Here is a 13,805-nt window from a genome sequence, read left to right as displayed (position 1 = left end):
GAAAACACTGGTGAGTTGAAACAGCAAGGTCTGTGTGGTTCTTAAACATGAATTGTGAATTCTCAGCATATCATTTTGTAGGTGCAGCTGTAAGAGATATGGAAAATTAGGCCAAATGTGATCAAAACTAGGTGTAGTTAGGGGAAAACAGCTATCTGATCAAGATTCCTTTTTTTAGACAGATCATAAAAAGTAGGGAAGTCTTTTCAAGCAGGAAGAGAAACAAGAGATGGAGGGAGAAAGGAAAAGAGATCAAAGTAGAATTGAAGAAAAAATGGAAATAGAAGTTTTGTAAATGGAAAGGGGAAGAGAGAATTGGAGAACATAGGGAAAGATGGGAGAGGAAGGGAATTAAGAGAGACCAGCAATGTGTTATGTACATGCACAAACTCCTCCACAATAAATGTAATCATTAAGTGCTGCAAAAACATACAAATAAATGAATAAATAAATAAGATTTTGTTTTGCTTCTTTTTTTGTCCTTTTATTTCTGTACAAGTATTGTGTTCAGAAAAATTTCAGAGATCTGAGGTGCTATTTTCAGGCTGACTTGCTAAGATTCTACTATGGTGCCAGTCGTCTTTCATGCCTGCTACACTTTCATTTGATTTTCCTTTTGATGTAAAGATAAAAAGTTGAAGGTACACTATGGACAGTGACCTGGAAGTTGCAATAAATTGGTGTTCTTCATAATTAGAAATAACTTACAAGTGCTGTATACCCACAAACCAGGGGCATTTGTCTGTTTAGAGCTGGAGAACTAAATGAGATGGTATTAGCAGAGAGAGAGAGAGAGAGAGAGAAAGAGAGAGAGAGAGAGAGAGAGAGAGAGAGAATACTTTCCAAAGAGTAATTATATTTTTACACCTCTTCAAGCTGAGCTATTTTCTTTTTCCTTTTTATGTGGCAGTGCTAAATTTAAAAGCACATGGAAAAACAACAGATGGAATATTACAACAAAAGAGATTGTATCAATCAGATTAAGCAAGACAAATTTGCTGGGAAGGTTTTAATTATCACTCTGAGCTTTGTGCACACTCAGCTGAGTGCTGACACGGAGGGTAGAACCCCTGGCAGCCAAGTCACAAGGCTATAAGATGGTGACTGACCTCATTCTGTAGAAAGTTATTATTTCCAACTATTATGATGCTGCAACTTTCTGGACTCAGCAATGCTCACTTTAGATGGAAACATAAAAACTTTTAAAACAATGAAGAACAAAACTAAAAGAGATATATTATTTATAAATAGCCATCAAAATGACATACTGTGAATATCAATCAATTTCACAATTATGCTTCCACCTATAGCTGATTACATAAAAATGGACAACAACATAGAAACAGTTTACTGAATAACTCTCGGGCTTCAAGTCTCTTCCCTTTGTTCTTTTCTAGGAATACAAAGCCAGGCTAGTTCCTGGTCATTTCTTTTGCTTGGATAAAACAGAATCTAGGATTCTTCTAAGCTTGCTTGATTTGAGGGTAATTTTGATTGTCAGTTTAACTGGATTGAAGGATGCATTGGGAAATAAGAAAGATGTTTTGAGGGCATCTCAGGTATGCACAAGGCTACACCCATTACAGGCTTAGAAATGTAGAATAAAATTTTAAGAGACTTTCTAGGGCAGAGCCTTTTGAGAAGAGATTAAGGAGGTCAACCCTCTGGCCTCAAATGGTCTGGGTCAATATTTCCTGTGTCTACAAGCCACTCAATTTTACACTAGCAGTAGATCTTTGTATTATCCATAAGATGCTGGTTTTGCATAATATACAGACTACAGAATTGTGGGGTCATGGAGGCTTCCACCCAGATTTCACAGGAAGCCATGTCTTGTGTGGCAGGATCGGAGTCCCTATCAGCCCCTGGAAATGCAATGTTTGGAGCTGTGAAAGTGAAGCTAAAAGTTCAGCAGAGATTCCAGGAAGTCAGAGATGCCAGGAATCCTGGACAGCTGCTGAGGGAAACTGAGGGCAGCAAGCACAGCCAGCCAGGAGAGTGAGGAAGCAGGAGTGCTGCAACCAGCAGGGCTATGGGGTGGTGGAGGAGGCTGCCCAAGTGCTCAAGAGCCCACATCTCACCACAGTGTGTCCCAGACACAGCTGCAGTGCTTTGGTCTGATCCCTCTCTGCTATTTCCTGTCCCTTTCTTTTAGAAGGGGAGTGTTTGCCTTGTGCCTGTTCCACCACTGTATGCTGAAAGTACTGAATTTGTACTTTTTTTTTTCTTATAGGGGCTTACAATAAATAGCAAGAGTTTGCCTTGAGAAGAGACTTTGAACTTGGACTTTTGAGCAATACTGAAGGAGTTAAGAGTTTGAAAGGACTCTTGGAGGTGCCCTTAATGCATTTTGCTTTGTTAGATAGGCGTGAATCTCTGGGAACCAGAAATAGAATGCTGCAGTTTGTATCCTGGAGGTGGGTCCTCATGGGAGGTCTTCAGGTCATAGGGACTGTGCCACTGAAGGAGACAGTGGGACCCCAATTCCTTCCTCTTTTCTTTTGCATCCTGACGTTGAGATCGATGCCTTTGTTCTGCCATATGCAAACCCATGATAGGCCACCACAGGTCCAAAGCAATAAGTCATGGGCAGAACCAACAAATTCATGAGCCACGATAAACCCTTCCTCTTTATAAGCTACCTCAAGTGTGGTAGTAACAGAAAGCCCATATTCTTCCTGTTGTGCTTGATCTAAGGAGAGACCCCAGAAATCGTTAGTTGTAGCTCTTACATACCACAAATGATAATGCAAAGGTTCTGCCTATTTTTTCCTTAAGCCAGGTGCACTTAACAAATTAACAACTTAAGTATCCCCTTGTTGTGTAGAAATGAGCCAAAGAGTCAGGTAAAGTGCTATTAACAAAACCACATCAAAACAGTTATGCTTTTCAGGGTTTTAAGGCTGACCCAGCCCTTGGCTTCACGGTGGACTGAAAAAGTGGTAAAGAGAGCTCACGCCATCATTGTTTGAAGATTTTCCACATAAAGACTACATCAAGCTCCTTGCTTATAAACCACAGAATTGAAACCACCCAGGCTATTGTCCAGGCTGATATCTTTTTCCCGGAGGTTGGCTGCAGTGGGACCATACACACATCTGACGAGCTGATAATTTCCATCCTGTGCGCTGCAAACAACTCGTTTTGGCAAGAGCTACAGAAAACAAGCTCACTGGCTAACACGTTTGGAGCAAACACTAGGACACCAGAATCCTTCAGTGCCTTTTAGCTCTGAGGAGGAGACAGAGGAGCTCAGACAGCTGCCACATTCGTGGTGCAAACTGCAGGGCCAGGAAGAAATGGAGTGAACTTCCCTGCTTTCTTCCTCAGGTGAGAAAATCTTATTTACAGGATCTGGAATGTCACTACTTACGTGGCCACTCAACTTACCCCTTAGCTCTGCCACCCCTCCGCATGGATCAGACCACCTCATCTGCATACGGAGTTGTCACACTGCCAGCACAGGGAAGTCCCTCATGCACAGCACCTGTGTTTTACTAGAAACCTAAAATCTGGTAATAAAAGCAACCACCCGGCTCTCTGCTGGGCGCAGCCTCTTTGTTCAGAAATAGCACAGGGGCCGTGGGCTCTGCCCACAGATCAGTGTTTCTGGCAGAAAAGCAACTTCTGAAATCCCTCTCAATGACATGAACGTTGCCTTGGAGAGGAATTGAAAGCAGAAGGGAGGCGACATTGAGGAATCAGAACCACGCTGGGAATGGAGGTACATGCCTGTGATCCCAGCACTCTTCGAGACTGAGGCAGAAGGACTGAAAGGTTGTGCCAAGCAAAATAAAATGATAAAAACAAGGACTGGGGATGTAGCTCACTGTGAGTGACCAAAGTTTAATCCCAGTACAGAGCAGTCCTGGGTCAGGAGCCCACAACAAAGTCTTTTTCTCAAAGGCATAGGCCGGGGAAAAGCATCACCATTCTGGAAGCCCAAGCCTCCAAGGGCTGCCATGTCCCTCGAGTCCAGAAGGAGTAGCAGACAGGATGCAGCTGGCTGCTCTTTTAGCTTCGAGGACGACGAAGCCACAGTTGATACTTGGGCTTCCCAGCCTGCTGGGTTCCAGAAATCCCAAGACGTGGGCTTTCCTTCCTCTCTTCTGATGTTACAAATTTAGAAATCAAGGCAGTTCCTGGGGGTGGGGTGGGGACTCTGAAGTCCATAGGGACACTGAAAACAAGGAGAGGAGTTTCCAGGTCCTTTCCAGCACTTCCCTGACGTAGAGGAAGGGAAAAGAGAGGGCTGGGACTGCCACCCTGAGCTAAAAGGGGAAAATCAGAACAAGGGTGGTGGCAGTAAAGGTTAGGGTTTTCCTTTGCTTCTTTGTTTTTCACAGCAGCAGCCATGGAACCCATAGTTGGCTTCCCTCTCCTTCGTGATTGGGCCTGAAGTACAGAAAGGAAGTCAGAGGGGATCCCCAAAGCTCGTTCTTATCTGTGCGCTTCTACCTCTTCCCTACACACGTCCATCCCAGGTGTGACAAATGCAGACACCATGCAGAATGCAGAGGCCAGATGAGGGGAGCACAGGAAAGGTCACATTTACAGCCTAGTGCTGGGGTGTGGCTCAGCCAGGCCTGGAGCTGGCTCCCCACTTCTAGCTTGGGGCCCTGTGCATGACAGCCTACTTTGCACTGTGTCTAGGACAGGCCACTCACCCTCAGCTGATGTCCCCTGGGTCCCCTCATGCACCAGGTACAAGCAGAGGCTGCCAGATCCTTCTGAGGCATCTGCATGTGGCTGCTTCCACCTAGGGGTGGGGACTCTGAGACTTAGGCTTCACAGGTTAGGAAGCAGCACTACCTAAAAACACCCCTGGAAAACTCAGTGAGTTAGACCAAGCATTAGACTCAAATCCAGGTTTGAAGCCTGAGTCCGGTGCAGTTTCTACTGCTCCACTAAGCTGAAGAACTCTTTGCAGTACTCTCTTTATCAAGCTGTTTTACATGGTAGATTATATTTTACTGTTTTATTACACTTTGGCAACAAATGAAACTTTCCCTTCCTTTCTTCCTTCTTCCCTCCCTTTCACAAAAACATTCTACCCTTCAGCCTCAGTTTCTGTTCTTTTATTGAGAATCAGTTATTTCCCCTCAATTTTGACCTTCCCAGTCCCCAAAAGGACAGTGCTAACTTGAGAAGTGTCACAACTCTGAAGTCAGGCACATTCTGTGGCCTATTGCTGCCGGTGGATGTTAGTGCCGAGGGGACATTACACAGGGTCTGGCTTCATGCCCTCTCTTTGCAGGTGAGAAGAGTAGACTCAGAAAGAATGATTTTTCCAAAGGTCACACAGATGGCGAGGAGTGTATCTCTGACTTGTGTCCTTGAGCTGGTTCTGCTGTCCTGGGCCAGCTTTGTGCGGCTGTCATGGCCCTTGCACCTTCAGAGGACACTAGAAGAAGGGGTGAGTGTGAGTGTCTCTACAGTGAGCTCTGAGGGCTGAGAGTACAGATAGGACATGGGGAGACCACTCCCTTATCTTACACTGAACCTTCCAAAGATGTAGAGTCTCCCTAGGGCCATCTTGGACGGGCTTGGGAAATGCCTACCAGAGCTTCTTTCTTCCATTAGACACCTACAAAGGACATTAGTGTGGAAAACACTAGAATGATCCGACCTTCATCCCACTCCGGTCTAGTGTAGGTACCACTGCAGACAGAGATGATAGGTTCAGAGAAGAGAGGGTCTGGGTAGACCTGCTGGGAATTTCCTCCTTCATGAGGAGATTTCAAATGCCCATTTCCAATGGAATTATTTCTATTCATGGACAAGTTAAGTTTAGTCCTTTTCAGGGTTAAAGTCTCACATTCCCAACCAGAACTATTTTAGGTCCTCCTGATACAAACTCACCTTAGAACACTACAGTTTTCCAACATTCCACAAGGTCCCACCCGTGCGTGACTGGAATATGAAGCAGCCGAAGAATGCCAGAGGTGTGGGTCGCCAAGGGGTTCCTATGCAGGGAGGTCTAGTATGGCATCCACCAGTGGCTGGGATCGCTCCTCTGCAGGTGAGGAGGTCTATGTTGGATGGCAAAGACAGAGGCCCGGAGGATCAGAGGTACAGCAGAGAGAGTCAGGACTGGGGTGAGAATGAGAGTCCATCTTCCCCACCACTGGGTACCACTGGCAGAGTCTGAGAGAGAAAGATGCCCTTCATGCCTGTTGGGCGACAGGGAGGAGCAGAGGTTCCCACTTATCAGCTGGAGGAGAGCCAGTGGCAGCGTTGGTGATTGCAGAATGAGGTTGTGCCTCCCACAGGACAGGATGGCAGAGACTTGGTCCAGGTGTCATTAATATTCCTGAGCCACAACAAATGCGCATCATAAGCCCTTATGTTCTCTGGAGAATCCCACTAAACAGCATCAAGTATCTGATGAGAACACCAATGAATGCATAATCATTTATTGTAAATCATTCAGACTTTATACACTATTAATGGCAAAATTAACACTGTTAAACATCTGCTGAATGAAAAAGTTCATTATGACAATTTCTAATTAGCATCATTTCTTTTCCTAAAATGTAAATTTTAAATCCTACATCTTTCCACAAAGTATCTATCTTCAAAGAACTTTGATACCCACACTATAAAGCCTCACTTTTGCCCTAACACCTAATAAAAGGTCACGCTGTCCTATTAATTCAGTGTGTGCTTTACAAGACAACTGAACACACGGAAATTGTTTTAATCCAGATGCTACATAATGATCACTTTCTATTTTGCTGCAAAATCAATGATGGCTACACACAGATAAAACATTAGTAGATGGAGCTCTAGATAACTGTCAGTTATTAAGACCTGATAGCCTCATGTGGAAAATTAATACATTTATTCAGTAGAAGCAGCCGAAGCACATGCATCGATGGCTGCGATCAATTAGAATACAAATCAGGTGTCTAAACATTTGAATGAGAGCTTAATTTAAGCTTAACTTGATGGCTGGCATGTCTGAGTTATACACCTTTGAAACAACAATAGCATAGAGAACAAAATCAAACACGTAAACAGGTATTGATTTGCAGGGTGGGCTGAGTGTATGGTTAGGGTTATAAAAATAGCTGGGAAGGGAAAGAAGGTAGAACATTGGTAAGATGCAAACAGGGCAAAAAAATTTACAAGAACTGTTTCTCATACCCTCACTTTTTAAGATTTTCAGTTCTCTCGCTTAAACCAAAAACCAAACAGACACAGTAATTACAAACCAGGAATATTTTCCAGTATCTCTGGTTTCCCCACTTTTGTCTTCTACCCTGTCTCTCTATTCCTTGATGTGCATTTAAAGCGACTCTGGATTATTTGGCAGAAAATAAAAATAAATGCTTCCTGGATCACACTGAGGAGTTTAATCCATCCCACCAGGGTGAGCATCATGTACAATCACATAATAATGTACGTTTGACATCCTGTAGCTATAGTGGCAAAATCACATTACATTCTAATGTTAAATCATAGTAGCAATATTGACCTAAAATTAGTTTTTTCATTGATAGTCGCAGTTGACATTATTTTGAGAAAAAATACAAAATTTCCTAACCACATGCAACCCATTTCCCTTCTTCCCCAGCTTCAACCCTCTCCTATGGTTCCATGAGTGAGAGAAATGTACTGACAGAAGCCACAGGCGGGGGTCTCATTGTGGACGATGGTGGTCATAGTCCCAGCTTCAGGCAGTGCCATCCCCAGTCTTGGCCTTGCGGGCCTCGATCATGGGTTTAGTCGCCCGTTTCCGGTCAGTGGCCAGCCCCAGCAAGCACATGAAGTCAATGAACCACGTGGTCGGGTTGAAATTCAAGCCGAGTTCACTGGCCGAGTAGTCGAAGGGAAAGGTGTGATGGTAATTGTGGAAGCCTTCACCTGGAACACAAAGTGGCACTGACACAGTTCCGTCACCACCTCCCTCACCTGCACAGATTCTATCACTTGTTTTTTGAGGGTCGACCATTTGTCCAAGACTGCGAAGAGCAAAAGACTTGGCTCCAGCCCTCAGAAGCAATTCCTCAGCTGGCCAACAAATTAAATATGAACAGAAAAACAACATGGCCCCTGGGTTAAGCCTCCCACAGGAATGGCAGACTGCATGATACCCACTGGAGCTCTACATGCCATGTGGCTGGTAAGAAATCATCTCCATAACGTGTGTTCTGGTAGGAAACCAGTCCCTGCAGACTAGAGTGATGACAGGAAGACTTCTTGGGGGAGTGTGGGAGGGAGAGATGAGAATTATTCATACAGGTAAGTATGAGGCATGATCAAAACAGTCAGTGAATGTTTAAATTTTTATAAATTATGGAAAGGCACACTGCTACGAATCCCCCTCAAAATACCTCCCCTCCTATCAAGCAAACTTTCCTGTCACTTTTGGCACTTTCTGAAGCAGTTCTACAAGACCTCTTTCATGTCTTCATGAGGAATAATCAAAAATACAGGGAATGCTGCTGCTGAGTGTCATCCAACAGAAAGGTGGGCTCGTAATCATCTCCTCATCTGCCGTCTTCACCAGATACGGCAGCATGCGACCTCTGGCTCTTCTCAAAAGTCATGAAAGGTAAACTTTTTTCTTTTTTTTGGTCTTTTTGAGATGCACTCTCTCTGTGCAGTTCACTGCTGACCCTGAGCTCACTTTGCACCCCTGGCTGGTCTCAAACTCACAAGGAGCCTCCTGACTCAGCCTCCCAAGTGCTGGCATTACAAGTGTGCACCACACACCCAGCTGAAAGGCAAATATTTTGAAGCGATTCAGGACATTAAGACAGCCACAGCAGTGTAACTAAAAACATGAATAAAGACTTCCAGAACTGCTTCCAAAAGAATGAGGGGAGAAGCGTGTTTGAAACAAAAGGTAGTATGGGGGAGGAGGATTAATGATGTCTTTTATTGTAGTACAACTAAACATAAAATAAAAATCATCACTCGTATTTTTATTACACTGTGTATTCCCATGAAGTAAACACTGCTGCTTTCCATCTAGCAGATAAAAAACTAAATCAGAGCAACCATAAGACTTATCCAAGAGCCAAGATTCCGGAGTCAAAACTCAAGTTTGCTTCCTTCCACTCTGGCCTTTACAGATCCTATAAGCCATTCAGAAGTCAATAAAATCAGGGCTGCCCTGCCCTCCCCTGGCTTCACTGCTCCTACTCACCGATGGCACCCAGAGTGACGAGCGGGTTCTGCCGCGGGCTGATGTGCTTGTCATAGGGCCGGTTTCCGTACATGTGGGCGACGCTGTTGACCAGCCAGGTGCCATTGAGGGCAACGGCGTAACGAAGGATGGCGGCCAAGAAGTAGGAATTCCACAGGCTCTCTCCCCAGATGTACCAGGGCACCAGCGTGGGGACCACGAAACACATGAGCACCACGGAGACCTTGTAGTGCCTGGGAGGTGGACATTTGTCACCACTGTGCACACAGTGACGAAGGAGGGGATTTGCTGAGCGAGTTAGGGGAAAGGTAAAGAGGGCCAACCAGGGGTTTATGCCATTCAACTTCTTCACGTCTTTCTGTGTAAGGAGAACTGCATTTGTGTCCCTCTGTGCAGACAGATGCCCACACACACCTACAAAGCCCAGGCAGGACTCCAGGTTTGAGAGCTGGGCCAGGCAGACAGTTGTAGGAAGTGTTAAGCCCTGTGGCACAGGTAAGGAGAATTTCCATGTAAAATAAACATTGTGCTACCAAACCTGTGTCTCTGAGAGAGTCATTTGTCCTCCAGGTCATCAGTTTAAGATGGGTCCTAGAGAGTGTTTTCCTCAGCCAGTCAACCTCAAAGCAGATCTTCTCCTTTTAAAAAATTGGAAATTTTTATTGGTCCAAGTCTGCAGTACATGAAGATCATGCCCGCTGTGGGAGGTGGTACGCGTACTTAATCCATCTTAATTCTTTTTTACCCTCTTCCCCCTCTTCTCTTCCTTTTCCCTCCATCTCTTGGTCCCCTTCTCTTTGCCAAAGATCTATCTCCCTATTTCCTGCTACTTTTCTTTTCCTCTTTATTGCTCCACTCACTGAGCTTAGTAAAAAAAAAAAAAAAAAAGACAATTTTCCATTTTCAGAAAAATGTTCTCTGCCCCTCAGAGACTGCATTCCAAAGCAACAAACAACAAACCAAACCAAACCAATATAGACACAGGTGTGGCCACATAAAAAGTAATGCTTAAAAAGCAAACTGTTGCTAGTTAGATTTCCAGCCAGTATAGGTGGCAAACACTTTCTGAGAACCCTCCACATGGGAGAACTGTTCATAGTCCTGATACGTGTCGATTCATTTAAAACTTTCCTAGGAAGGGATCAATATCATTCCCATTTTATTTATTTTTTGTCTTTTTGAGGCAGGGTCTTGCTATGCAGTTCTGGCAGCTGTGAGGTCACTTTGTAGCCCAGGCTGGCCTCGAACTCACTGTGATGCTCCTGCCTCAGCCTCCCAAGTGTGAGGATTACAGGTGTGAGCCACCATGCCTGGCCTCACTGCCATTTTAGAGATGAAATAGAGAATGGTTACACAGCTGATCTGAAATAACAAGACTAATAAGGGGTAAGAACCAAAATTCAAAATCAGGTAGCATCCATTCTGCTTCCCTGCTTTACAAACAAAACCACACGTATCTAAGTGTGCTTTGTAGCTCATTAGCTATACAGAAGTGTCGGTTCCTATAATTACAAGTTTGGGGCAACATATTGTTTTCATTGGGCAACATATTAATCCATCAGGCACTGAGATAGAGGATGGCTGCATGTTAGTGGGTAGTGGGCACCCAAGAAGTCAGAGGAGGGGCTGAGTGGTGGTCTTAGAGGGGTCCCCAGGGCCACACACAGAGCCCTTTGGGAGGCATCCTGAGACATTCTCACATCCGGAAAGAGCCACAGCTGGGACTGGAGCAGGCTGCAAAAGGTGTGGGACCGGCAGGTGAGCACCCAGCCATGTAGCAGTCCTAGGCCTGGAGATAGGGTGCGTGCATGAGAGGGCAGGGACTCTAAGGAAGGGGGACAGGGTGCTTAGAGCCTCTTTTCTCCCCGTGGAGAAAAGAAAGCAGCTTCATGTGGCTGCAAGAGGCCAAATGCCACTCCAGGCTCCTTCCCCTCCTTTTACTCTGGTCACAACTGAGCCTTTCCATGCAGCCTCTCTTAGTCCTGCTCTGAGTCCTGGTCCTGACCCTTATGTGGCTCCTGAGAAGAAGATGACAGAAAGCATCTGCACCAAAAGCTGGCTCCATGCCTGCCAGAGGGCTCAGTGTGCCATGGCTCTACTCGGCCTAATCCTCCAGCTGACTCAGGGTAGAGTCCAGCCATCGAAGCCCTAAGGTGGGCAATGCCATGGTTTCCAGGGAGGACTGAGGTCCCGTTCCAGCTGCCTGCCCTGCCCAAACCTGGTGATGGCCTTCTCCACATAATCATGGGCCTAGACTTGGCTTCCATCCCAGTTGTGTTGTCTCCTCCCTCAGGACTGTCTGGTAGCCACCTGCTGGCCTTGGTAACATTTTGTTTTGTTTTCTTTTGATTTTGTTTTGAGACAGGGCCTCACTGTGTACCCAGGCTGGTTTGGAATTCACTGTATAATCCAGGCTTGTAATCCTCCTGCCTCAGCCCCCCAGTGCTGAGAGGACAGGCATGTACCACCACATTCTGCAGTCTTAAATAATAGAAACAAGCAGTCTTGAATAATAGAAAAGGGAAAAAATATCACTGTCCTGACTCCAACAAAGTGGCAGGAGGTCAAATTACATCAAAGCTGTCGGGTTGTTCCTCCTGGTGCTTGATAAGAATTCCCCCAGAGAGGGCAGTCAAGCAGGCAAATACCTCAGCAGCTGGTCTTTGTCTCACAGGCTGTGAGACTCCAGCCTCCAATCTAGCACCCCATGGCTTCCTTAATTACCAACCCCAAATTCCCAGTCCGTTAAAGGAAAACCTCCACTGAGTCTCCCAGCACCGAATCTTTCCTTGTGGAGAATACTTCCTTTCTACAACTGGTGGCAGGAGGGGGCTGGAGCAGGGCCATTGCTCTGGCCCTGTCTCTTAGCCAAATGAGGTTTTTATGTTGTAAAGCATCACAGAACATCCAGTTCCCCAACTCGGCCACTTCCTAGCTTCATGACCTTGAGTGGATTATTTAATTGTGCTGAGCCTCCAATTTCTCTTCTGGAAAATGCTGCACTAACAAATTCATTAAGTGCCTACCTCCCAGGCCATGCCCTAGCACTGAGATACAAAATTAACCAAACAAAAGTCACTGCCCTTGAGGAGCAGGGGTACTGTGGCAGAGACTTTCGTATCTGATAGGAAAGGCAGACAGTAAGTTGATATTGTAAAACAAAATATAGGGCCAGCTAGCGGTCAGTACTAAGAAGAAAAGCAAATCGAATGGGAATGACCTCTTACAGGCAGGTATAGCCTCTCAAAGTCCTTCCTGATACCGTGGCTTTTCAATGAAGACTTGGAGGAAGGAGAAATTGGCCATGTGGCTTAGTGAGGCAGAGGAAATCACAAGCATAAAGGCCCCACTTCATTCAGGGAAGAGGAGCAGAACTGGCTGGAAGGGGACAAGATGACAGGAACTGAGTGGAGGGTCTCCTTGGGAGCCGTTGCCATGCATGATCCAGGTCCGAGAGGATGTGGCTTAGACAAGGAGACCTATGGGGGTGGCGGCGTGAGAATGGTCAGATTCGGAATGTGTTTCCCAAGGAGAGTGACTGCATTTGTTCACAGGCTCAGTGTTGCAGAGAGAGAGAGCATTCAGTGATGACACCAAGGGTGGATAAGAGGCAGGATGGCTGAGTGGCAGGTGTAGGGAGTGCAGTCATGGACACCAGCAGTGGGAGATGCCCACCGAACACTCAAATGCAGAGGCCTAATAAGAGACATTGATGTGCAGGTCTGGGGTTCACAAGTGCCAGGAAGAGGCAGGGATGGGAATACAGATCTGGAGCTCGTAAGCATGTTAACGTGCACCACATGCATACATTTTCTCATTTGAATTTCACAACAGCCTCACAAGGTAGTTTTTATTACCTCTCTTTCCCAAGAGCCTTGCAGGGGTCCAGACAGCAATCATCCACACTGGGACAGAGCCACCCTGGAGTCACGCACAGTTCTTACATCCTGGTTATCTGCTGCTCATCCAGCCAATCAAGGGCAGGTCACAAAGATAAACATACCCAGAGATTTGCCACGTACAGTGCACATTTGTGTGAAAATGCTGTCATCTCAAGATCAGAAGTAGACACTGTGTATACTCTAGCTAGACTGGAGCTTCTTTCTGGTTCTTGACTGACATGGAGAAATAGGAACCCTCTGTACCGCTGGAGGAAAGGTAAGATGGTACAGGCAGAACAGAAAATGACAGTAGAAATACCAAGTTACCTTATGATTCAGAAGTTCCACTCTATGCACACACCCTAAAGATGGAGACCAGGGCCTTCAATACATATCTGTACCCTCATGTTTACAGCAGCATTAGTCATGAGCCAAATGGTGAAAATGATCCAGGTCTTTCGGTAGATGAATAAGCAAAATGTTGTCTTAATGCGATACTTCTCAGTCATTAAAAGAAATGAAATTTTGATAGATAACTGTGATCAACATATAAAGTGAATGTTAAACATTTTTGTTACAGTAAAAGACACACTGTCTTTTAAGCCCCCTTAAAATACTTCTCCTTGCTTGCACACACCTGTCCTATCCCCTTCCGCAGCAGTTTGGTGGTCATCTTTCATGATGTCTTCAGTTGTGCAGTTATGGCTCCTTTAACGTCCTGAATCAATTCAAAGCATTTACTTTTACCATAATTACATTTGACAGGA

The 13,805-nt window shown here is 45.4% G+C and overlaps 1 protein-coding gene across 2 annotated transcripts in view; it reads right to left on the bottom strand.

Moving 5' to 3' along the window:
- Nucleotides 1–6,400: 6,400 nt before the first annotated feature.
- The window catches only part of Scd5 (stearoyl-CoA desaturase 5), a 140,073-nt gene continuing 132,668 nt past the window's right edge, over nucleotides 6,401–13,805 (bottom strand). For both annotated transcript variants that reach the window (XM_023560620.2, XM_003477673.5), the window contains 2 exons: nucleotides 9,158–9,390; nucleotides 6,401–7,869 (listed from right to left, as the gene is read on the bottom strand). In XM_023560620.2, coding sequence (XP_023416388.1) covers nucleotides 7,679–7,869; nucleotides 9,158–9,390 — 424 coding nt within the window. In that variant the 3' untranslated portion in view covers nucleotides 6,401–7,678. The remainder of the gene's footprint in view (nucleotides 7,870–9,157; nucleotides 9,391–13,805) is intronic.

Source organism: Cavia porcellus, unplaced genomic scaffold (assembly GCF_034190915.1).
Source record: "Cavia porcellus strain 051 isolate PalLab524CR breed Dunkin Hartley unplaced genomic scaffold, mCavPor4.1 scaffold_4, whole genome shotgun sequence".
Taxonomy (NCBI): Eukaryota; Metazoa; Chordata; class Mammalia; order Rodentia; family Caviidae; genus Cavia; species Cavia porcellus.
The sequence above is the reverse complement of the archived record's forward strand: the minus strand, read 5'-3'. Positions and strand labels throughout refer to the sequence as shown.